The following is a 26562-nucleotide window of genomic DNA, read 5'->3' as shown; positions in this document are numbered from 1 at the left end:
ACACATAGCAGCGTTATAATCTCCTGTACTCCGATTGAAGGCATAAATTGTGCGCACAGCTGCTCATTAAGCCGTCGTTGGATTTGCTTGGTTCATAATGCTTAAGTGCGCTTGCTCAAGCCTCAATAATTATCTAAGCATATTAATATAACTGTTTATTTGTGTGCTTATTGGCCAAATGTTGCCACTTCTGTGTGGAGCCAGTCGATTGGGCAGCTTTAGTCACTAGGCAAGGGTTAACCTCACTCTATTCTAAATAGTAATTATATCTGTTCTCAGTTGACCTCACAATTTGCACGCAATTTGACAAGCAGACATAAGTATATTCCCCATTCGTCAAATGTATTTCAATTATTAATAATACACACAGAGATAGAGAGAGAGAGAGACAGAGAGAGAGAGAGACAGAGAGAGACAGAGAGAGAAAGAGACAGAGAGAGAGGGCGAGGGAGATGCATAGAGATGCCTGCGTGTGTGTGTGTGTTTGCCTAGGCTACAAAATTGGCTTTGCTCGAGCAGCGCTTGACAAACTAACCGAGTTTGGCAGTTTGGCGCAGGGTTGCCAAGTGTTTGCAAAAGCCAAACTTAAGCACTAAGCACTTGACATTTCACGCTTCATAGCAATATCAATGGCAATGTGAATCGAGTCCGCAAATTCCCAATGCCCATGCTGACTATTTACTTACTTTCGGTATTCGGCTTGGGACTCTGAGCAGATTCTTGATTAAACATTTGTGTTATGATATAAATACGTCCACATCTGCCTCCCAATCTCACTGTCTGTTTCGGTCACTATATATATGTGTGTGTGTGTGTGTGTGTTTAGTGTAGGTGTACTTACAATTCGCTTTGATTGCTATTTACCGCCTGACTGCATCCTTTTAGCCTTGCAGTTTTGATCCTTTAATAGAATATTTAATTTTAATTACAAACATTTGATTTCCCACTTCAGCCAGCGCTACTCTATAGCAACCAAGAGACAGCTAGAGAGAGAGAGAGAGAGAGAGAGAGAGAGAGAGAGAGGGGTATGGCATGTGACTTTAAAAATGCATGACATATGTCGCTCTCGCCATACACAGAATTTGCGCTGAATGGCAGGCGAATTGAATGCGTGTCTGGCTGAATGCAGGCATAAGCCCGCCCAAGTTGTGGAACTAAGCGTGACAGCAACGGCAACGGTGGCAACGGCGATGGCGATGCCGACGTCGAGACGACAAGACCAAGTACTATATACGCCTTTGTTAATGCCCAGACTGGAGCGCTGACAGCGTCTTGAGTCCTTGCAACGAGGGTCTCCTTACAGCGCTAAGAGGGCACGCACTACGCAGACAACATTTAAAGCAATTTCCTATTATAATTCGTAATCAGTTTACGGCTGGAAAAACAATTTAAGGTGCTGCCTAGCTAAATGAGGTTGAAGTTGAAATTTGTCTGTCGGCATGAAGATCTCGACGTGTGTCTAGCGATATATGGTGTCTATCTATCTATAGCTGTGGTAGCTGCTGGCAAGATTTGATATCTCAAATGGTTATACAACTATCCAGTATTTCATAAAATCTATTTGTATGTCGATCGATATATATTGACAGATAACTTGTTTGCGATTCATTAAAATGCCTAACGATGTACATAGGCAGATAACTTGTTTTCGACTCATTAAAATGCCAATCTATACTTCCATATTATGTTTATTCGATATTCATTCCTATCGGTATATGTCAATTAATATCGATAATTCGAAATGACAGAGAATCCGGTTTTTTTTTTCGATTTACACAGAAATTAAAATTTTTGAGTTTCATCTAGAACGATTTTTTTCAAGGGAATAGAATTTTTTCGTTTTATCGCAATTTTTGACGGTATATTCTTTTTTTTCTCAAAAACTTTTTAAAAACTTTATAGATATAAATATATACTTTTCGATCAAAGTTTATGCAAATGCCCCAAAATTTAGAATATGAATATATGAGAAATGTGTATTATGTATCGATAACAAACATTTGTTTTGGTAGTCTGCTTACTAAGTGTGTGCCTATCGATAACAAACATTTGATTCGATATTATGTATACGAAAGGTATGCCTATAAATAAGCGAAAATATAACTGCTTATGCTTACAAGTGAGCAGATGAGGGGAAGGTAGATATCAATGTGTATCTATCTATAGCTGTTAACACACTCTACAGAATGTATAAAATATATTTACCTATCGATATATATGAATGTTTATCGATAGCTCGTTTTAAAAAATGTGAAGACTCTAGAAAATGAGATATATGTATGTCTAGCTATCATTCATTAATTGAGAGCTGTAAGCTTTTAGTCTCAATCAACTTGTCTAATAGCCGATAGATTGAACTCCATGGAGCGACCCTCGCGTAACATAAGAATCGTGTGCCCCATGCAGCTGCCACATGCAGCGCTGGCTGCCTTCTATGCTTATTTGCGGATGCTCGCATGTTGCACTTTATGTGCCATGTCTGTGGGATGATGATGATGATAATGATGATGATGATGATGATGATGAGCTCTGCGTATGTTGACTGAACAGCAACAGCAGCCGAAAGAGCTTAGGGCTGCTCCAGCTATATGAAGGACTATTCAATCCTTTGCCATGCAGCAGGCGATTGAAGAGTCATAGCAATGACCTTAGCTGCACTTGGCTGCATTTTTTTTTTTTTTTTTTTGCATTAGCAGCAGCAGCATGCGAGAAAGCAAACAACATAGCATAGAGCATAAAATATGCAAAATATGAAAAACATGTCTAATAATGATTTCCCTTTCTTCTTGCTCTCTTTGCAGGTGAGTAGACGTATGCGTATTTGGCATTTTCAAATCCCAAACATCAGGCTGATGTGCACATGTTTCTCCCCAAATATCCGTATGTATATATATATATATGTGTCTATAGTGGGTAAGTAGTCAAACAGGGCTGGAATGAGCATTAAACTCATCCAATAAAACACACACACACACACGTGTGTTCATACACCTGTGCACCAGCAGTCACATTGACAGCCCATCGATTTTGCAGTCAAAGTCGGAAGTTAAAGTTTGAATGCGATACTTCTTGCTCTCGCCTCGATGGCTTTGCGCTAAGTTCTGCGTTTGCCGGTCGCGTTCCATTTGTCAATGTGGAGCACGTACTCAATCTTCTGGCTTGTCAAACTTCCCAATGTTTGCGGCCAAAATATCAAAAAGAAAGCACAAAAATATATACATATATATATGTATATGTATAAATAAATAGGAATTTCGTTTGATGTTTCCCTCACATTGTGGGCGGCTGCAATTGGATATGTGGCTGGTGCTTCTCCTGCTGCTCCTGCTGCTGCTGTCAGTGACGGCTTCTGGGTTTAGCAAATGTCAGCTTGTCTTGTATATTGATATACAAGTATGTTATATACATTTGTATACACACACAGACACACACACAGCCACTCACGCACTCTCACGCATCATACCATATCTAGCTACTTAGCAAAATAGATTCGAATTGCGCTGCTGTGCAACACGTGCTGCTGCTAGAACATGACGAACAGCAGTGATGATGTAGGGTTATCGATTGGTTATCGATAGCCATTGGCTGTCATAATATTGGACAGCTTTCATAAGCTATGACAGAGTTGAATTCAAATCGAAGCAAAGTAGAGGCAACATTGCCTAGCTCTACATTTTATCAGCAGCATTTACCATGAGGTAGCCAATTGTAAAGTTGATGGTAATATAGCAAACTCTTAGCCAGCTTGGCTTGAGGTAGGGAACTGTAAATATATAGAACAGTTTAATAGAGTAGGAATAAATGTCGATAAATACAAACATTCGTTAGGCAAAACAAACTCAATTTTCAAGCTACAAGCCGGATTTAACATGAGGTATGGTAAACTAAATGTTAAATAAAATAGTACATTAAAATACGGATTCTGTTCCATAACATCAATCAAACTTTAAGAATAAATCCATCTAGCTACTACCTTCAAATGGCTTGTAAATTTTACCAGTTGCATTTACCATGAAGTAATTAGACTTGATTGATTGTATATATTAAGAGCAGCATTCCGATTGAGGTAGCGTATTGTAAACTAAAGGCTAAAATACTAAAGACTAAAATTATATGCCAAGTGCTGGAAAGTTCCGGCAGTGTTAATAAAAATACTGTTCGTGTCACGAGCACTGCGGAAATAGTATTAAATTCATATGATTCTATTAGTAAAACAAACAAAAGCAAAAGCAAAAGCACATGCACATGCACACACACACACTCATATACAGATATATATTTATATGTATGTATGTATGTATGTATGTATTAAGTATTGTGTATACATATCCAGCCACTCACGTAGCTCTTGAGCTCTTACTCAGCATCGTTTGCTCGACTCTCTGTGCCATAACGAAATTACGAAGTTCCTAACTAAACAAGTTGCCAATACATAATAATGCACACAATCCACAGCCAACAATGGGTCTGACAGGGCTGTGCTTGTGGGCGGGACGGGGCAGGGGGCGGTGTGGTACGGTTACGGCCATATGGGATAGCTGCAGCGTAAGCCAGGAGGAGTTTTTTTATTCGCAGCTGGACAAAAGAGACGTCAGTCGTTTCATTTGACTGATGTGCATGGTCACTAGTTGTATGCCTCTCTCTCACTCTTCTTCTCCCTCTCTCTCTCTCTCTCACGCACACACACACTGTGCAAACAGGTCTGGTACCCTATGGCATTTGCAATGCTTTTTACAGCCGAGTTGCTCTAATAATTCAAATACACAATAAATAAACGTGCATTGGTCTGCAACAACTCTAAATGGAATATCAAGCACTTAGGCCCAGTAGGTCCTGAGTCGATTGCAAATCGAATGCGAATGCAAATGCGATTGCGAATGCAAATGCGAGTGCGAATGCAAATGCCAAAGGAAATTCGTTAAAAACGAACGAGCATAGGTCAGAGCACTACGAAGCTCAATGCGAGCAGTTTTCGAAACACTCATCAAGTACTTGAGAGTGCGAATTGATGCGTAATTAGAAATGAGCTCGCATAGAGCCAATATACTCACTCGATACTCATTCTATACCCATTCAATAAATTGAACTTTTCAAAAAACACACTCATTAAAAATTGGAAGTATATTAACTTTGATTGAGATCAATATTGAATAAGTGCTGTATAAACACACCCATGGTCATACAAATAGTAGCAGAAAACAATTAAAAATTGAAAAAAAAAAAAACCGTGCATTTAAATGTGTATCAATTATTGTCAAAGTATATGGAAAAAAATTAAATAAAAAAATGTTAAAAAATATTTAAATGATAAGAATAAAGTTTTATATAAATATAAAGCTCATTTCTGACAAGTCGTCAGTTTGCTGTATTTTATTCTAAAATGTGTTGCTCGCTAATAAATTTCATAGTATCTCAAAAACTGTATTTATTGGGATTATGTATCGCTGGACTGTTGACCCTAAGCCTAGCACAAAAGGTATTTTAAGCTTGATCAGGATCAAAAATTAAAATCCTATGTATCATATATCTTTCATAAAATTTCTCAAAATTTTCTCAAGAGCGTCACATTCATGGGCTTGAAATGTGAAAAGAAATCCAATATCGTATTTCAAATTTCCTGTGCTTTGGAAACAAATAACTCATTTACGGTGGAAATAACGGCGGGCGACAAGGATGTCATCAATTTGATTGGCATTGTGGATATGGAGCTCAAGCACTATCAGCCCAAGGGAATGCGAGTGCGTGGTACGCGTTTGGATATATGCAAGATGGTAACATCTGGTGTGCGACCCTCATTGTTGAGCTTTCTCTATGCCGGCATACAGCAGGCTGAGCACAATTTACCAGAAAAATGTCCCTTTAAGAGGGTGAGTGACGCACACACACACACGCACACAGACACTCAGATAAAACTGATCATGAATCGCTTACAGAATGTGAAATATACACTGCGAGGCCTGAAGTTCAATCCAAATAGTTTGCCCATTTTCGTGCCCGAATATAATTTTACGTTTTCAATCAAATTCTTTGGGAATAATGCGAATCTGTTTGATTTGCGTGTCTGGGGCTCCTATTGCGAAATTGATAATGAAGCTTGTTTGGGCAAAACAAAAATAAAATAAATAAAATCGGCTGCGATTAACTGTGAAAACTTTTCCATAACAGTTTGTTTTCCTTTGTGAATGTTATGCATGAATAAATTATTTTTAAAAAAATTTGGAGTGATTAAAAAAATTTGTAGAGTCTATCTTGATGGAATGTGAGCTGAATAAACTGGTTGTAGTTATTAGGGTTGTCGAAAATATATCAATATATCAATATTTTATAGTATAAAAATATATTTATATCGGAATATATTTTTTGCCCAAATATCAAATATTTTATGTGATAGTTTTGATATATTTGAGTGATCAGTGAACCAAGCGAAAAGTACAAAATTTGAATATGCTGAAAACGAATTATTCGGACTTTAACAATGGAACATCCAAATAAAATTTGTGCCTTAAAGTAATAAAAACAAGTGCATACCACATCAGATATAGCGTCGTATATGGAAAAAAGCACTACGATACTTTTGAGTACCGAATACTGGAGTTAAGCAGTCTTTATCATATAAATAAAGAAATGCTTAGTCTATTATTCTTGTTTTTTTTGGGACGGATTATAAATTTGTTGTGGGGAAAAAAAAAAAAAAAGAAAAAGAAAAAGATTGATTTATCGATATTTTTATAGTTGCATATCAAATATTAATTTAGTATTTTTTCAAAACTTGATATTTTAAAAATCGATGCCTTATTTTTACAAATATTCGACAACTCTAGTAGTTAAGCATGTGGTTAGTATAAATATAACTAGCCAAGGGATAATTCACAGGCTTATAATTGTTGTGAATGGGTATACTATTTTGGACTTAACTATATATGTTAACTATACATATACTATACATGTATATAATCCTCTAATATTTCAAATAATTTTCTCATAAATTTATCTAAGCAACTCGACTTTAAGAGTTGCTTAGAAACATGACTGAAAAATGATATCAAATATATTTCTTTATATATGTATATATTGTATATATATATTTATTTATATATATGTTTAGCTCAGCTCTTATAACCTATTGCTATGGCTATTATTATGGCAATTACTTTCAACTTTTTGGTATATAATTTATCATGTGAACATCTGCATCTGGTGTTTCTCAGTGTTCTAGTTTCGCCCATTTGGCATTGCCTATTTCCCATCGCCCATCGCCCATCGCCCATCGTCCATCGTCCATTTCCCATTTTCAATTTTCCTTCGTCAGCTTTAACTTTTCGTTGTGTGTCTCGTGTGTTTTTGCGCTGGGTTTATCAATTTGTTATTTGGTACATGTGGGACATGTGCACAAATTTCCATTGTTTGGCTGTCGTAATTCAAAATTGATAAACGTAATACCGTTTTACCATTTTACCGTTCTGCCCGTTGCCATTTTCCAGTGGCGTGTCGACCCAAAAAAGTCAAAATAATTATACCCAATATAAGCTCAATGCGCGATAAGTGTTGCATTTTACATGAATGTCTATTAAGATGACATTAACCCAGTTACAAACTTTTAATAGCAAAAACTTTTTTTCCTTGTTTTAATTTTAAATTGTTGAAATCACAATTTTTTATCGAAATGTTATAGACTTCAGCCAGACGAACTTTTGTTCGCCTGCTTGACTGATTCGTATTCCACGTGCGCTTTTAATTTAACCAATATTATGGTTGAGTAGGTTTTGTAGTATTTTTAAAGTTTTTTTTTTTTTTTTTTGAGCGGCTTGATAAATTCGTTTAGAGAATTCGTAATGCAAATGATGGTATGTGATTCAGTTAGTTTGGGTTTTCAAGTTCTGTTGATATCTTCTGATGTTAGAATATCTTGTATTAAGAGTATTTTCTCAATAAATTTGACAATTTCATTTGAATCACATTTCAATATTTGAGGACTTTGCTCTGAGTTTTATGATCTGGGGAAGTTTGGGTTCCGTTTTCTCTGATATCCTGATATCAGCTGGCTTTTCATATATTTCGTATTTTCTTGTCTAAAGTATTTTTGTATTTTTTAAATACTTTTTAGCTAAACTGTAAAATATCATATGCAATTCAAGTCAATCCTGATAGATCTTGATCAGTTCTTTGAGATCAAGATCTATATATTTGTTTCAGTTTTATTTTCATTTCAAGTCAAACTTCAACTTTCTCTGCTTTTACCTTTTCTCACCTTAAGCTGCTCCCATTTGCACTTGATTCACTTAATTTTCTAGCATACCGTAAGTTTTCGCCTTGAGTTTAATCGAGTTTCACTTAAATTCAGCTTCTCTTTAATTTACTTTAATTTTAATAATTATCGCCTTTGCGTTTCCCTTGAGATTGCGCGACTGTCACATGTTCAATATTTTAATTGCAGGCGGGCTAATTAATTAATTGAAGTGAAATGAGCAATTGTTGCCTTTGCCTTTCTTGTTGCTGTTGTTGTTGTTGTTGTTGTTGTTGCTGTTGTTGTTGTTGTTGTGCAATTTGTTTCGTTCGCTGTTCGATTTGCTTATGCTGCAATTTTCATTGTATTTGTATCCTTGCCCCGTTTGGGGCGGCTTGCACTGGCCGCACGCTGTGGGCGTGGTCGTCAAGGGCCCAGCAGCACATGTGCCACAAACAGCAGCAACAATGCATGGCACAGCCTGACTAACTGGCTGGCTTTGGCTGGTGTCTCAGCTGTGACACAACCTTGAGGCACGACAACAGCAACAACAACAGCAAAAACAACAGCAACAACAAAATAACAGAGAACACCCAGTTGCCACACGCCCACACACACCCACACACACACATACTCAAGGCTTGTATGTAAATTTCATATGCCTGCTCTGCATGCGCCTTCGGGTGGTTATTGATTTTTGTTGCTTTTCAGGCCATTTTTTTCCTTCTTTTTTCTTTATTCTCTGCCACTGCCTCTGCCTTCCTCTGCTGCTTCCTTTGTTGTTGCTGTTGTTGTTGTTGTGCGCGCGCTTAAGCATTATTATTATAATAAAATCAACAACAACAGACTGTCTAGCTTGATACCCTAGGCATGGCTACAAATTGCCATCGGCTCGACTATCGATGGAATCTGTTGTATGCTATGACTGCATGATTATCGGTATTTATCGATACGTTAGCTGAGTGGAATGCAAAGAAAATAGGCAATAATGGTTTATAATGCTAAACAAATAAGAGCTATCGCTTAGTAATCGATAAATATCGAATTTGTCAATATTGTCGTACAAGGGATATATAGTTGTTATACATTAAACATTTTTAATAATGTCTAATGCCAACGGAATAATAGACATCGCTTATATATCGATAAATATCGATATTGATTGTATCACAGTATATAAAAGGTATAATTGTTATAGCTTAAGCATTACATGTGGCAGCTTTAATAGTTCATAGTGCCAAACGAATAATTGACATATTTTAAAATCGATAAATGTAGATGTGGGCAGTATTATATTACGAAATATATACATAGCTGTTATAGCTAAGGCAATAAATGTAGCTGCTTCAATAGTTTCTACTGCAACAAATATAGTAGATATCGGCTACAAATCGATAAATATCGATGATGGTAGTATTTACAGTATATAAAATATACCATTGTTATAGCTTAAACATGTGGTATTTTAATGAAACGAATAATAGACATCGCGCACAGATCGATTAATATCGATGTATGTAGTACTTACAGTATATAAAATATGCAGTTGTTATAGCTTAAACATTACATGTGACATCATTAAAAGTTCATAGTGTTAAACGAATAATAGACATCGGCTATAAATCGATAAATATCAATGTTGGCAGTATTATATTAGATGGAATATATAGCTTTTATAGCTAAGGCAATAAATTTAGCAGCTTCAATAGTTTTTATTAAAAACTTTTTAATGCTAAAAATACAATGGATATTGGCTAAAAATCGATAAATATCGATGTTGGCAGTATTATAATACATCTTCAAAAATGCTGAGGTACATATTTTGCTATTGTATAAGTTATAAGTATATACCTAGCGTAGAATATTGATATGCCTTCAGCTGGACTCTAAGAAATTCTCTTCTCTTATACAAAATGCCTTCAGTATATACATATATGTGTATATATATATATGTGTATATAGAAAGCAGCTGAGAATCTTTGTAGAATCAACTTGGCTTTCATGTGTCGAACATGTGTCTGCCAGCCACCCACCCACACACACTCACACACACACACACACACACACACACATACGCACATACTCTTACCTTATCTCTCTTTCATCTTCTGCCCACCTAGCTCTCTCCCTCAGTGTACTGGCTGACCCTCTGTCATTTATTACATATTTGTATTAATTTAGTTAAAGCTGCTGCAGCCTCGGTGGCACGGCCACATGGATGCCAGGGTTATGGGGCAGGCAGCTCATTAAAGCGGTCGTGCCTGGGCGCGTGTACAACTTGTAATTTCAATAACTTAGTTTGCCAGTGGCCCATGGACGCCGTGGCGAGAGGCGAGAGGCGAGAGTCGAGAGTCGAGAGTTGCGAGTCGCTTTATCGCACTGCCAAGCTTCGAGGTCCTTCGCCGTGTGGTTTGCCTCGTTTTGCTCCAATTTTCAAAGCATTATGCTTATGAGAATTTATGTTATGGCCAGACATGTGTGCACACACACACACACACACATACACTATAGCAGAGCCACACACGCATACCCACAGACACATGCCTGCTGGCATGTCCTGTCTGCTTGCCTGGCTGCCTCTTACACTTGCCCCATCCTGCGGCCTAGTTTTGCCACAGCTTCGCGCGCTCCTGCAATTAGTTGAGCATGATATAAATGTTGCCCTGTTTTGCTATGCTGCCATGAATTGCCTTTGCACTTTTACCAGCTCATTTGCCGCGATTTACCTATCTACACACACACACACACCCACACACCCACACACACATTTGTTGCTGCAGCTGGGAGCTAATGAAGTCGCCAAGATTGCCAACAACTTTGTTCAGTTGCCATTGCTGTTGCCAGCACAGATACAAGATAAGAACTGGCAAGAGTGCTCTAGTCAAATGCTTTCGACTAGCATATACCCTGTTGCAACTTGCTTGTATGCCCAAAGGGTATAGTAATTGATCAGCGTATGTAGACAGACAGACAGATAAATAGATGAGCTGCGCTAAGTCGACACGGCTGTTGATTTTGCTGGCCATAGTATATAAGCCATGCCTCCTGCTGCCTGTTACAGGCTTGAACATGAATAGCCTATATGTTTGCAATAGGTTTGGCATATAAACAAACTAACACTAGGCTATAATGAATAGTTAGTATACTGCTTAAATATAGTTGAACGAAGCTTGCCATTAAATGATTAAATTTCTTATCGAGCATATATAATATTTGAAGTCCCTGTGCTATAATTTTCATAAACATCTATATATGTAGTATCAGAAAGAGTTACGATCCTTTCTGTGCATATAAAACATATGTTTATAACTTCTTTAACCAGGTAGTCTAGCCTGGATATAGCAATTTGTCCTTGTAGTACTCTCACTCGGACTAAGTTTTGCCATAGCTAGCAGAGTAGAGCTCCACTCGATAGTTCCTCCAGTCGGTGGCTTTACATATCTATCGAATCGATCGTTACGTCGATCGCTTTAACACCCTATTTAACATCTCTCTTGATCCATGTATTTATCGACATAAGGTCTCACAATTATAGCAACTCCAACGCCCCTACATTGCCTGGAGTACCGTCCTGTGGCAACTGGTAGTGTCAGTAGCGTCGTGTGACATCTCTGCTGTAGCTGCAGCAATAATTTCTTTCTCACTCACTGGCCATGGCCTCGTTTGGCTCAATTAGCCTCGGTTAGGGTATGCACAAGCTGTACCGTAGTGCACTTAATTAATTATGTGATTTGTAGTCCTATCTCTAGTGGCAGCTACATTAACCAAACCAATTGTTGTACCTGTCCCGTCCCGTCCATCCAGTCATGCAGCACCGTCTTCACGTGTCCACTCTGGCTTCTATTCAACTGTCCTGCATTGCTACTGTGTTGGCTGGCTGCTGCCTCCTGCTTGCTTTCTACCGCCTCCTGCTTGCTACCTCCTGTCTAGCTGCAAGTCGACAACAATAAGTTTTCAGCTGATTTCCAATATGGCCTGCTGGGCATACAAATGTTTATCTTGTTGGTTTCTTGTTACTCGGCTGCGGTGGCTGCTCTGTTCAATTGATTTCAAGTCAAAGTCAAGGATGAAATTGAGCTCTGCATAATTAAGCTGGAAACTTTGTTTGTTTCCCTGCTCACGATACTCATTCAAATCATTTTCTAGAGCAATTCTATATTCTCCATAGAATCGGCTGACAAATTGCGGCCAATTGGCGTTGAGTGTTGACTGGAAATGAATATTAAAGCTGCTTAAAAGTCATAGAAACTATTTTCATAGAGCTTTTTAAGAAACTTGAAATAGCGACGCGTCGCTGCATGTGCTTTGAAAGCTGTTTCAAGAAGCTTTTGTATACTTAGGACTGTATTGAAAAGCTGTTGAAGTGAGCTTTTTTAAAGACTAACAGCTAAACTGATTGAATTATATTTTTTGCATAAAAACTTGAATTTAGTTATTTCTAAGGTATTCAAGTTGATTATTTAAGGCAGTTTTCTTACTGCTTTCCAATTATCGAATGTATTTGCTATAAATACTTAGTACACATATGAAGATATTCGAGCTTAATTGACCCAGTTACGAGCCAAGCTTACACTCGACTGCACTTTCACTTGACTCTGCTAGCACATAGAGGGCTTCATTGATATTTAATATGTCTGCTCAAACAAGAGTGCTTTTCACTTCAGCTAGGTCACAGGAAAAAAAATTGAAAACAAAAATACAATAAAAAAATAAAACCAGAAAGGAAAATCAAAATAAAAAACAAAAAATAAACACTTAAGTATTCAAATGAATTTAATAAAATCAAACTTCAGGCGAGTAAAACGAGAAATGCGAAGCAAAGAATGAAATTGAAATCAAATTGAAGTTGAAATTGAAATTGAATTCATTTATTCATCTTTATAGGGATTCATCTTCCACAAACATCTCAAACTTCGAGTTCAGCTGTTGTCATGGCGTCTTAAATTCTTTTTCTTTAACTTTTGTGATTTTTTTCCTCGTTCGCTTGACTTCTCTCAGTTGGGAAGCCCTTTCTTTCTTTTTGACGTTGCTCTCATATTACTCACTCACATCGGCTTGTGCCAGAGGTATGTCAATTTTGTTATTATGCGCGAAGCGCTTGAATACCAGTGGAATCTGATTCATTTTAACCATCTAACATATCCTCGTACTAGCCCTCTACCCTACCGTCTGTCTGCCTGAGGGTGTTTCTATGTGAAATAGTAGTAGATAACTAATAGATACTTGATACTTGAAACTTTGCATTACTCCTCTGTATTGTTATTCGTGTATGTTGTTGCTGTTGTTGTTGTTGTTGTTGGGTGAATATAATCAAATTTATGTATATCCTTTGAGTATTAAAGAATAAATATAACGGAATCTGTTAAGAGCTCTAATGGAAGCAACTTAATTTAAGTATCTGATGACTTTTAGTTAGTCAGTTACCATATACAGTAGAGTCCCCATAGTTCGAAATATCAAGGGGATCTGTTTTTTTTTTTTTTTCGATTTACACAGAACTTCAAACTATCGAGAATTATTGAGAATGATTTTTTTTTTTTTTCGATTTATCGCGATTTTCGATTTAGCGGATGCGTACCAATTATCGAGACTCGACTGTATATATAACATTTATTATATATCTTATTATATTATATTATGTTCTATTTTAAGTTAAACAGATTCCATCCCAGAGAATTTCATCTATTCGATAGATTTTATTTAATCTTTTATTCTAAAATATATTTCGAGTTTATCAGATTATCCTACGATCCAAAGGATTTTATCTACTCATTTAATTATGTTTTGTCCTACTCCATTCTAAAATATATTTCAAGTTCATACTTGATAATTTAAGTTGTTCGGCTCTTAGATTTAAGCTCGTTTATCATAAAAATTACTCTAGTTTTACCTTTTCCATACTGCCACTGGCCTCACTTTGCCTTTAACTTTTCTCTTTCACCTTTTTCCCTGTTTTACATTCGAAACCATTCTGAAGGCTCATTTTACATTTTTGTGCTGCTCGTCTTTTGCTGAGCGTTATATTTCTGATTCACGATAAAGTATCATGTGCACTATTCTAACTTCAGTTGCTTAATTTAAAGCGCAAAGCTTTCTTGAATCAATTTTAGATGAATCATGGAGTATTTTGATAGCTTTTGATTGATTATTATTATTTGTGACGTAAGCAAGAGCTAAGGTATTTGGCTTAACAATCTTAATTGGAATTTGAACAAAGACTAATTAAGATATTTTGTATAAGATATGCAAAGACTGCAAACAATTGTATATTGTGAATGACTGATTGAATGCAATTTGAACTTGTTGCTAATAATAATATACTAGCTCAAATGGGTTTATTATATTATTGCAATTGATTGAGATGTTGATTTTAATTAGACAACCAATTCGATTCCTTCCAGCCACAATCTAGCACGCTCTCTCTCTCTCTCTCTGTCTAATTGACCTATATGAGCAATATGTATAATTGGCAGTATTGTAATTTCTGTAGAAAATGTCGTTTCCAGATATTTAACTGAATCTTGGCAATTAAGAGTTCAAATTTATTTACCTCGAATCACATATGAAAGAAAATAGTCTGCTGTAATTGTGGTTATAATTTGATTTTCTGCTTTGCTCTTTTCTGTGTGAATTACAAAATTCATGGAAAATGTCAGTTGCCTAAATGTTGCTGAAATTATTGCGACATTTGATACAGAAGTTCATTGATCAATTAAATTTGACTTTTGACATAGCGACAGCAATTTTAGTTATAGGGAAATTCGAATGCAACGACTGTGGATGCTGGCAGCAGGGATTTGATGAGGGCCGGCAGTCCACAATATGTCATAATGCACCCATTAGGGGGAGTCCTCTTAAAGGAAGTCTATTTAGCAATTTGCTTTTCTTGATGGTTTATTCATTCAGTAATGAAGTCGGTTGAGAATGATTTAAAGACAAGTTAAAAACAAAAGCAACTAAGTTATAGATGAGCGACATGATTAACAAATTTGCTAGCATGCTAAGAGCGAGCACACACACACAGATAAAGACACAGACAGAGCAGCTGCTGGGGTAGTTGGTTTTTTTTTTTTTTTATTCCAACATAATCATCTACAGCTAAGCTGCCCGAAAAAAGGAAGTAGAAGTGGAAGTGGGAGTGGCAGCGAGATGGGGAGGGGGAGGAGGAGTGGGTGTGGTAGAGAGCGGAAAAAGTTCTTCTTTTTTTTTTTTGTTGTTGTTGCTGTTTTTGGGGTAGCGACGAAATTTATGCAAAGCACAGCTAAAAGAGAAAATACATAGAAGAAGGAAAAAAGACAAAGTACATTGCGTGAGTTCGGTGGGGGGAGGGGCGGTTGAGGCAGTGGGAATAGGGGGCTGGTGGTAGTGCTGGGGATGTGGTTGTTGTTTGGCATTCCTGTGTGCGGCAAATGCTGCAAAATAGAGGCGAAAGAAATTGTTGAAAATCCTGCATAAATTGCGTGACGCATAAAAGTATGCAATAAAAATCACAACAAACATGTGCGTAAAAAGCAAAACCAAGCACCGCACAACAGCCCACAGCAGTGACACTGACTGTGGCTGTGGCAGTGCCAGTGGCAGGTGTAAAGTGTAAGGTGTAAGTGCAGGTAGCTGTTCCACCTGTTCAACTTGGCCCCGTGCGCTAAATGGCAAAGAATCAAGCGAACGGCACATCGCGACACGCGTCAAAACTTTAAAAACTATGCAACACTGAGCTTAAGTCCACTGTCACCCATCGCACATCCCGCCTAGCCCTAGCCTGCTGCCCGGTCTGCTTGTCTATTCATCCCTCGGTGCCGGCGTAGGCGAGCCCACTGCGACCATGACGCAGCTCTTTGGGGCGTTTTGTCACGCCCACGTGCGATGCCATGCTTTAGTGAAGCTACAAAGCTTTTAATTAAGGCATTTGCATTTTATATCAGACAGATACACTCACACACACTCACACCCACACACACACACAGAAACACACACATATTCGCAGTCAGAGGTGTAGAGAGAGCTGACAGGTAGCTGTGCGAGTATTTCGGCCACAAGCGCGCCGCAAGTTATGCAACAAAAATGCGCTCTCCGCGCCGCGCTACGCCCCTCCCGCCCCGCCCCACGACGCGCCGCACAGCCACCAGCTGCTGCATACCTTGCGGCCAAGAGATTTCACTCACAACATCAGCAGGCAGCAGGCAGCAGGCAGCCAGCTGCTTTACTATTGTTGCTCCCCAGCCACGCCCCTTGCCAAGCTGCTTATACCCAGTTAATATACAAATTTCAACAGTCATTGTATAGGGTATTTGCAATTGTGCCCCTAAGAGTATTAGCTACAACATATTGACTGTTTTCTTCTATCATTCAGCATGGGTAAAAATGCAATTGTATATCGTAAGCCGATAGGCTTGATGCCAATGTAAACATTTGTTTGAACGTAATACGGTATTCGATATTCTATATATGTTATTCGATATTTGCAAGAGTTGCTGAAGTTATACACTTACGCTATATCGTTATACGATATTCGACTTGGAAATACCTTAAAAATTGTTTGGGTAAGAATTGCAGCTGTATGTCGCTCTACATGTATGCATGATCGTAATACGATATTCGATACTCGACTCGTAATTGGAGCTTTAGCGTGATCTATCGCTTCTATCTCTCTCTCACTCTTTCACTCTCTCCCTCTCTCTTACTCTCTTTCTTTCTTTCTCTCTCTCTCTCCTCTCTCTCTCTCAGGAGCATAACTTGTCATACGTGAGATTAGATTAATATAGAAATAACTTATCTATCGGTCACGGTCTCTCTATCTCTATCTCACTCTATACCTATCTCTCTTTTTCTCTCTATCTTGTACTCTCTCTCCTTCTCTCTCTTTGTTTCTCATAAGAGTCAGTTCCTTAATGTATTGCTCTGAATGTATTGCTCTCGTGCTTTACTTGGCATTAGATCGTAATACGATATTCGAAACTTGTTTAAGTAAGAAGCTCAGCTCTGTGTACGATACTCGATATTTGACTCATAAATTGAGCCTAGTTTTAGCTCACGTTGTGCACTCTCTCCGTTAGGAGTGTATCCCATCTGTATGCATATGTGAGATTAGTCTAGCCTAGCATATCAACCTGCCTTATCTTTCGAGCTCTAACTCTCCAATAAAGTTAATACATTGCATTGATTTCTAATCCGCGTTCTGAGCTATATTTGATCATTATAAAATGTTCGATATGATATGAAAGTTAAGCCAAACGCAATGCTTTCACATGTATTTCGAAGTCTTTACAGGGTATACGTTATTCGTGCAGGTAGAGCTAAGCACATGCCAGCACGTTTTTTCTCTTGAGCGTTTATTTTTTTTTTGTTTTTTGTTGTTTTTTTGTGCTTCGAAGCGGCGTGCGCTTTTGTGCTTTAATTGATTTTGGCGCTGTGTAGGTGCGTGTGTGTGTGTGTGTGAGAGAGAGAGAGAGAGAGAGAGTGTATGTGTGTGTGAGAGTGTGCCTGTGTGTAAGTGTGCTAATTTTATGATTTGAATAGTTGGACAAGTGAGTGTGCGGGTCTCTCGCTCGATGTGACTGTGTGTGTGTGTGAGTGTGTGTGGGTGTGTGTGTGTGTGGGTGCCTGAATGTGTGCAATTAAGTGAAAAGTGCACACAGCAATGAAGTAGCGGAAAATGCAATTGTATTTGCGAAACGTGTTATGTGATGCTGTTTAATGGCGGATGTCAGGGCTAAGGGCTGCGGGCTGCGGGCTAAGGGCTGTGGGATGTGGGCTGCATTAGGGTTGGTAAACGTATGATAAGCAGTTGCCGCCTACCCAGGGGCCAGCACGTAATCAGCAATGATAATGCATATATTACACGCACGATAAGCGTGACGACGACTAAAAAAGAAAAGTTCAATCAATTGAAATCGCACTGAAAGCGAATCAAACTCAACTTTAATGTGCTGAGTGCACTGAGCACTGAGAGATGGATGTAAAAGCAGTTAAAGGAGCATCAATAGGTAGATGTGGAGGAGGAAGATCCTTGTATGCATGGGAATGTGTAGAACGAGATATGGTAGTAGAAAGAGGAGTAGATGGATTTATATGATAGAGTAACCCACTCCGAACGGGCTCACTGGGGGAAGGCAGAGCGAAGAGCAGTGGAGTAAATAAAATAGGAGAAAATATCGGAGTGTATAGAACAGCTGATACAGGAGTCAGCTTAAGAGTAGATATAAGAGCATATTTCTGAATTTATATAGATGTATATGGTGGAATGTATATGAGAGTATCTATAGGAATATGCATTGGTGAATATATAGGAGCATTAACAGGATTATATATAAATGGGAGTAGAAATAGGAATATAGACAGGAATATGTACAGTAGTATTAATTTGGAGTATACAGAGGAATATATATAGAGGAGTATATTTGAGAGTATGTAAAGGAATACATATAGAAGTATTCATAGTAGTAGGCATATTTATGGGAGTATATAGAGGAGTATATTTGGAGATATATAAAGGAATACATATAGAAGTATTCATAGTAGTAGGTATATTTATGGGAGTATATAGAGGAGTATATTTGGGAGTATATAAGGGAACACATATGGGAGTAGTAGTAGATTTGAGAATTTATAAGCCAAATTATAGTAGTAAATGTAGAAGTTGGCTATGTGTATATGTATATTATTATATTATGAATGAAACGGCCGAAAAAATACTCAAAATAAAAATACGAAATCCATGTAAATTATGATAATTTTTAATGAAATTTACCAAAAATGCATATTTAACACATTTATTAAAAAAAAAAAAAAAAAAAAAAAATGTGAAATGTGTGTAATTTTTATTGCTGGCAAATGTATGAATTATTTAAATTATTATAAACTCATTATCAAAAGCTAAATAAATTTGCGGATAATCAAAAATAATGTAAATAAATTAGAAAAAGTTTGTTAACATTTGTATAAATGGGATTTGGCTTGCATTATGCGCATTGATGATGATGACTGCATAATTGAATTCTTTTCACTAATTGCGAGCATATTACGAGTGTAATTAACGGTAATTATCTTTAACTGCTTCATTCACATCGATAACTGAGTTGATGTGCGCTGTGAAAGGCTGTAAAACGTTTCACTGAATGACGATAAAATTGACAAAATCGAATCAATTCAGCTCTGAGCTCACTCCTGCTCTCTCTGTCTCTCTCTGTCCCTCTCTCTCTCTCTCACACACACACTGTTTTTCTTACTTTCTTCTACTGTATTTCTCAGCGCGTCCTTTGTCGTTCGGTTTGTCATGCATTTTTGGCAGCTACTTCAAATGCCAGCCCAAAAGTAGGCCTCTATGGTATATGTGTGTGCGTGCGTGTGTGTGTGCATTTGATAAATGTGCCTATATTTAACTTAAGCAAAGCCATGTGCATATGCCTCTCAGGCCATTCGGGCGCTGTTGACGGAGCTCAGGTGACAGACGTTAACTGTCGACTTTGTTGTTTGTTGTGCTCAATTCTAGTTGCCTCATTTGTATAGTATCATCACACATGCACACACACACACACACACACACACACACAGTCGCTCACACGCACACAACTGCAGCACACGGCATCTAACTTAATTGCAACTGTCTGGCCGGAATGTCGCGTGTGTTTATGCATATATGATATGCAAATATTGTGGTATCAGTATAGCCATCTACACACACACACACACACCTGCTCACACATGCTCACACAAACTCACGCACACACATGCTCGTGCGTATAAATTAAATTGCCTGCGTTTGGCTTGTGCCACCCAGCGGGAAACTGAGTGCATTCAATTGCTCGCATCGAAGCCAACTGAAAGCTCATAAATGTTGTATTTATTTTCGTATTAATTAACAGTCATTAAGATTGCATAAAAAAGTCAGTGAATGCATGCAAAAGTAATGCACTCGGAAGCACTTTTGGCATTGCTTAAGCTCATATTAAGCCAAATATGTGCAATTTGTATTAAATTTGAATACTACAGAGCTCCTTCAATATATTTTAGCAACTAAGACTGAAGAATAAACTGCAAATAAATGTTAAATATTTGAAAAGTATTTTGAAGATATATACAAAATACTAAATATGCTGTAACCTACAATTACTATATACGTACGCTAAAAATACTGAAAATTATGTAAATTTTAAATAGGCTATATTAAAGTATTAAAATACTAAAAGTATTTAAAAAGCTAAAAGTACTTAAATACTATGAATTCTTGATAGTATAAATTTAGAGCATAAAATGAATAATTATAAAGAGTTTAAATATTTTAAATACTATATATCCTATAAATGATATAAATACTTTAAATACTATTATTGCTATAAATACTATAAATGCTGTAAATGATATAAATACTTTAAAAACTATAATAGATATAAATACTTTAAATACTATAAATACTATAAATGCTATAAATGCTATAAATACTATAAATACTATAATAGATATAAATACTTTAAATACCAGTATTTCTATAAATACTATGAATACTATAAATGCGATACATACTATAAGTACTATTAATACTATAAATACTTTAAATACTATAAGTACTATAAATACTATAAACACTTTAAATACTATAAATACTATAAATACCATAAATACTATAAATACTATAAATACTATAAATACTATAAATACTATAAATACTATAAATACTATAAATACTATAAATGCTATAAATACTATAAATACTATAAATACTATAAATACTATAACTACTATAAATACTATAAATACTATGAATACTATCAATACTATAAATGCTTTCTATGATTCTCCGAATTCCCTAAATTTACAACATTTATTTAGAATCGTATTAGAACCGTTCTAAATCACTTCTAATTGGACTTTTGCAGCTTTTTCTCAGGCTCAGGGGCTACACCTGAGACAGGTGCCAAACAAAGTGCCTCGTAACGGGTTTTCGCATGCAGTTTGCTGTTGCAACTGGGTGCTCTGCATGCGTCGTCTGTTGGCTGTTATATCTTGAACTTGTAGCTCGTAATTTTTGTTACCACTTTGTTGTTGGCACACACACACACACACACACACACACGCACACTCAGTTGGTAGCCGAAGAGGACGAACAACAACAATTTATGCAACACATTTGCTTAATTTATATTTATAACTTTGCCCCGCGCACGCAGCAGAGCAGAGCAGCTCGTGTTAACTCAGCTACTGCTCAGTTACGAGCTGCCACGCCCACGCCCAGCCCAGCCACAAACTTGAGCACACATGCTGTCTCTGTATGTGTGTGTGTGTGTGTGTGTGTGTGTGTGTGTGTGTGTCTTTGGCATTTGCATAATCGCTGCCAATGAGCGCATGCAACTGGCAAACCGCCATCCAAAGGCCTCCCACGGGAGCTGCTGCGATTTTCACTCTCAATCTCTCACTCTCGCTCTCTCTCTCTCTTTCCCGCTGCTTTTGGTATATTTTAACTGCTCTCCCTCTTTCCCTACACTTTCGTCTCCTCTTTATTTATACATTTTTTGTGTGCTTCTTTTCCGCCATTATTCAGCATTTATAATTGCAGCTGTTTTGCGTTTGATTTAAATATTTACGACGCACACAAAGTGCAATTAGATGGCATCCATAAAATTGGACAAGTGTGAATAATGACCGACTGACAGATACCCTGTGGCATGCAAATATGAAATAGTTTGCAATATATTGAACTGGTCTAAATTTTGTAAATTTTAATAGAATATTTTAGAGTTCATTTTAAAAGCAATTATAAAATTGAGCCACTGTAAGCAATGATCGGCTGCTAGATACCCTGTGGCATGCATATATGTAATAATTTACAGTATATTGAACTTGAATATATTTATATATTTTCCACATATTTTGAAATCTAAATTTTTGGACTCTAGAATTCACTTTAAACTAAAAATCCCTAAGTATTTCCATTCATTTTCTTTCTCACGCACCCGACATACCCGTTAGACGTGTCTTTTGTTAAGCTACTCGTAAAAAAGTGCTTATATTTTCATTGTGGTCCACAGTTAATGTCCAGATAGCATTACAAATTCTGAAAACAATTCCTGTCCTCTTGCATAATAATGAAGCATTGTAATGTGCAAATTGGTTTTATTTATTTATTTTTTAATTTGCTGATTTGTTTTTTTTATTTTTGGTTTCATTTGAATTCGCAATTTATAGTTGAGCTTTGTGAATGCGAAAAGTATAAGTAGAAATGTTTGATTATGCTCAACAATTTATGTTTCGGCCAGAAGTTTTCTTGCCAGCCAAATGAATGGCTTTTGACCCTGGAGCGCGTGTTACCGTTAACATCGAATTTGACAAGAGGTTTGATTGACAGCCTTGCCACACTAGAACAAACATGGGGTTGCCAGATGCTCATTAGAGTTTAGAGTGTGAGAATTGCTAGACTTAATGTTGAGAGCTATGGCGTTGCCACTTGTTATAGTTAAAGTACACTAGAACAGCCATTTTATTAATTTACCAGTTGTTATTATCATTAATTTAATTACTCGTTTTAGTGTTGCCAGATGGCTTAGTGTTGCCACACTGTGCAGTGCCAGAATTGGCTTTTGAGTTGACATCGTATAACTATTACAGTTGTTTTGATCTTTGGCGTTGTCAGACTTGGGTATCTTAAACTTGGAGTTGCCAGATCAGGTCAGGTCCAGTAAAGCTTTGCCAGAATTGTTCTTTTCATTTCGCGGTAAATAATATATCACTCTAGATGCCATGGCACTTGTCATAGCCTGACTTAGGGTTGCCAGACCTGGCGTTGCCACATTTTACATTTTCTGAATGGGTTTTTCGGCTATTATGATGACGCTATCGAAGCTATTTTGAGTTGGAGTGGCCAGCCTTGGTGTTGCCAGAGTGGGTGTTGCCAGACTGGGTGTTGCCAGACTGAGTGTTGCCAGAGCTGTAGCTAGCAGACAAAACAGGTATTGTTGGCAGTTCCTTAAGCTCGGTAGTGCTGCTGTTAAAGCTATACATAATTTAATGAACAAGGCGTTGCCAGACTTTGTGCTTAAATAGAAAGCGCTTTCAGACTTGCTAGTCATTGGCTTATCAGTTGAGATTTCAAAACTCGATGCTGCTGGACGTGTTAATCCGATGCGCAGCGTTGCCACACTGGCTGCACTGAAATGTTGCCCCTCCTACTTACAGTTGGGCGAGGCGAAATCGCATTGCAACTTAGCTCAGAGTCAGCGGACATGAAAATCAGTTCACATTTGGACTAATCTAATTACGCTTTGCATTTCTATGAGCTGCAATTTTTCTCTCTGCCTCCCTCGCTCCCTCGCTCCCTCTCTCCCTCACTTTTTCTGTCTTTTTGGATTTTTTTGTTGGGATTTAAAAAAGTTTTGGAACCAAAGTGGATTGCGCCTGGGGATTGCGTTAAGCACGAGAATTCAGCACTTTTGCCGATTCTTGCCGAGGCAAATGGCAAAAGCTAAATTATTTTTGTTGTTGACTGAACTGGATGGGACTTTAAAAAGCCGCTGCTGCAACTGGGGCCAGTCGCATTGATTGTGCGGGGCTTGCCTTGCCTTGCCTTTGACTGACTGATGGGTTGGGTGTCGGTAGGGGGCGGGGAGGTGTGGAAGTGGGATGCTTGGGATGCAGCCGTCGCTCTTTAAAGAGCCGGCCGAACGGCTAGCCGCAGCAGCAAGCACCACAAGCCGGCTTCAATCCATTAGTCATTCGTGAATGGAGCCACGGATGGATTGAAATGGGGTGGCCCAAAACAGTGGAGCCTGGGCAGCTTGTGGCGCCACTTGAGACGAAAACTTCAAAATGAAATTGCCGTTCAGCTCTACTCATCGTTGTGGCTTTTGCCTGTTTGTTTGCTGTTTGTTGTTTGTTGTTTGTTTTTTGTTTTTTGTTTTTAATTTGCCTGGCTGTGTCCAGTTGCCGGCTCCATTTGTAGTTGGGCCGTCTCATTAGCAGCACATGATGCAACTGCAGCTGCAGCTCCAGTGGGGCTCTAATGATGCAAAAGAAGCTGATGAAAGGGCAAGCAAGTCATATATACTACATATATACATACATATACGTACATTCACTTACATATATTCGTCTGGAAAATGTAATTACAACAAATTGTTGGCGTTGCCAGACCTGCTGTCTGCCACGCCCCGGCCCCTGCTGCAGCTGCAACTTTTGTGCAATTTTCAACTTCAACTGATGCAATAAAATGTTCGAAATATCAGAAATATATATATATGTATATGTATATGTATATATATAGTATATATTTATTTATTCTTTCTTTGCTGTTGCTCGTTTTTTTTTTTTTTTTTTTTTTTTTTAAACTGTTTTTGCATTTGTAAATAAACCACAAAGCGCAGTCATTGCCATACAATCACCCCCAACTGCCTCTACCGACTCTACGGACCCTACCGCCTCTACTGCCGCTACTGCCTCTACTAGCCTTACTGACCCTACCGCTTCTACTGCCTCTACCGGCTCTACTGACCCTACCGCCTCTACCGACCCTACCACACCCAACTGCACGTATCTGGCATCGGAAACCTTTGTGCGAGGCTCGTTTTTCATTTTTGTAGTGCGGTCTTTTGGATTTATGCGCGCACTCGAATTTGCATTTGGTCAAACAAAACGACGGCGACGCGGCGAGACAAGAGCGCGCCCTATACGACTAGTAGATGCCCTGCCATGTAACAAAGAAGCTCAGCTCGAACTTTGCCACTGCAATTGGCTTAAAAGAAATGAGAGCGAGAGAGACAGGGAGAAGCTAGGAATAGCTTGTAAAGCTAATGGTGAGGGTGCTTAGTAAAGCACAGCCTTGAATATCTCTGACTTTTCGAGTGAAGCAAGTCTATATAAATAGAGCTCATATCTCAATATCTAGAGTCTTAACAGTCAAGAGCTCTTAAAACTTGGTCTTTGGCCAAGCTCTACGTGAAACGATAAGAGCAGCGAGTGCAATTGGATTCCCTTGGTTCATGCCTCTGAGCATGTATTCATGTTTCATCTATGCTTTGACTCCAACATCATAATACCTCTCTTAGTTCTGCGCTTTTTCAATGGGTATACGAGTAACATAAATACACAGCGACAACAAAGCGTAAAACAAATTCTGTAGTAGAATGTAAAATAAATATGATTGATAATTTTGCAGTCAATCATAGCCGACTGTAGGATACTCGCTCACAGCTACATATTCTCAAATATATGTTTGTATAGGTGTATTGTAATGTGCAAAGTTCTTCTTCTTGCCGGCTCAGACAATATTGCTCAAAGCCAATATACTCACTTTGACGGCCTGAACGGGCATGATTGCCCCGCGCTGCCCCAGCTGCCCCCGCATTGCAGATTAAGCGCGCGGTCTGTCAATTTTCCAGACTTGCGCTTTAAGGCTAAAACCGTTTAAAGCGTCACACGTTGCGTATGATTAATATAAATGTTGCCAATTCCCTCACAGAGATAGAGAGAGAGCGAGAGAGAGAGAGACAGAGAGACGCACACACGTAGACAGACAGTTTCTGAGAATATTTATTGCCCTTCAATTTGCAATGGCCGCGCCATGGCATTCCCCCGCCTGCCCCTGCATGTCCCCCTTAATAAATGTCCAGCTGGAGCCCGGTTTGGCTTTGGCTATGGCTTTGGCTTTGGCTATGGCTTTTGGCTGGTTGTTTGGTTAACCGCCAAAACCGATAATTGAATTCCATTGCATTTAAAAGGGCTGCCCAACGGTTCGCATTTAATGGTGGAGCTCAAGAGCTAAACACTGAAGTGGATGCACTTGAAACGTTTGCCGGATGCAGCGCAAAACTGAAGTGCAAAAGGACGTCAGGCGAGTGAGGGAGATAAAGAGAAAGAGAGAGCGAGACAGAGGAAGAGTTGGAGAGATGCAGAGTTTATAATAAATTTATGTAAAAATTTAAATGATGCGAAAATATTTAGAACTCTATATATATTCTGAGTGGAATATGCCTAGCTTCGTTCAGACGTTTCTCGGCGGCGCTATGTTGACGTCGTAGTGGCACGGCAGCTGAGAGAGAGAGAGAGCCACACTCAGATGCTGAGTTAAGTCTGGTCGCTGACTGGTGAAGAGAAAGAGAAAGAGAATAGACTGAATAAGTAAAACGAGCTAAAACTCTTTTGCGACAGTCAAAGAGGAAAGCGAACGGAACTTGATGGAGCTGATGCGACGATGGGAAATGGAAATGGGATTTAGAAGAGTTACTCCGAGAATACACAATATATATATATATATATATATATAGATTGTATTGCTCCATGTCGTGGTTGTACATATTCGACGCATCCATCTGGCAACCCTATATCTTTTGACAGAGACGGGCAAAATACGTCGT

The 26562-nt window shown here is 38.1% G+C and overlaps 1 protein-coding gene across 3 annotated transcripts in view; it reads left to right on the top strand.

The window, feature by feature from the left end:
- The window catches only part of LOC6583703 (neurobeachin), a 185485-nt gene that overhangs the window by 86533 nt on the left and 72390 nt on the right, over positions 1–26562 (top strand). The window contains exon 2 of one of the 3 annotated variants that reach the window (XM_044006943.1): positions 2802–5225. The exons of the other annotated variants lie outside the window; for them this stretch is intronic. Coding sequence (XP_043862878.1) covers positions 2802–2921 — 120 coding nt within the window. The 3' untranslated portion in view covers positions 2922–5225. Of the gene's footprint in view, positions 1–2801; positions 5226–26562 lie in introns of those variants that run through there. 3 annotated transcript variants of the gene reach the window in all.

The sequence above is a fragment of the Drosophila mojavensis genome, unplaced genomic scaffold (genome assembly GCF_018153725.1).
Source record: "Drosophila mojavensis isolate 15081-1352.22 unplaced genomic scaffold, ASM1815372v1 contig_136, whole genome shotgun sequence".
Taxonomy (NCBI): Eukaryota; Metazoa; Arthropoda; class Insecta; order Diptera; family Drosophilidae; genus Drosophila; species Drosophila mojavensis.
The sequence above is the reverse complement of the archived record's forward strand: the minus strand, read 5'-3'. Positions and strand labels throughout refer to the sequence as shown.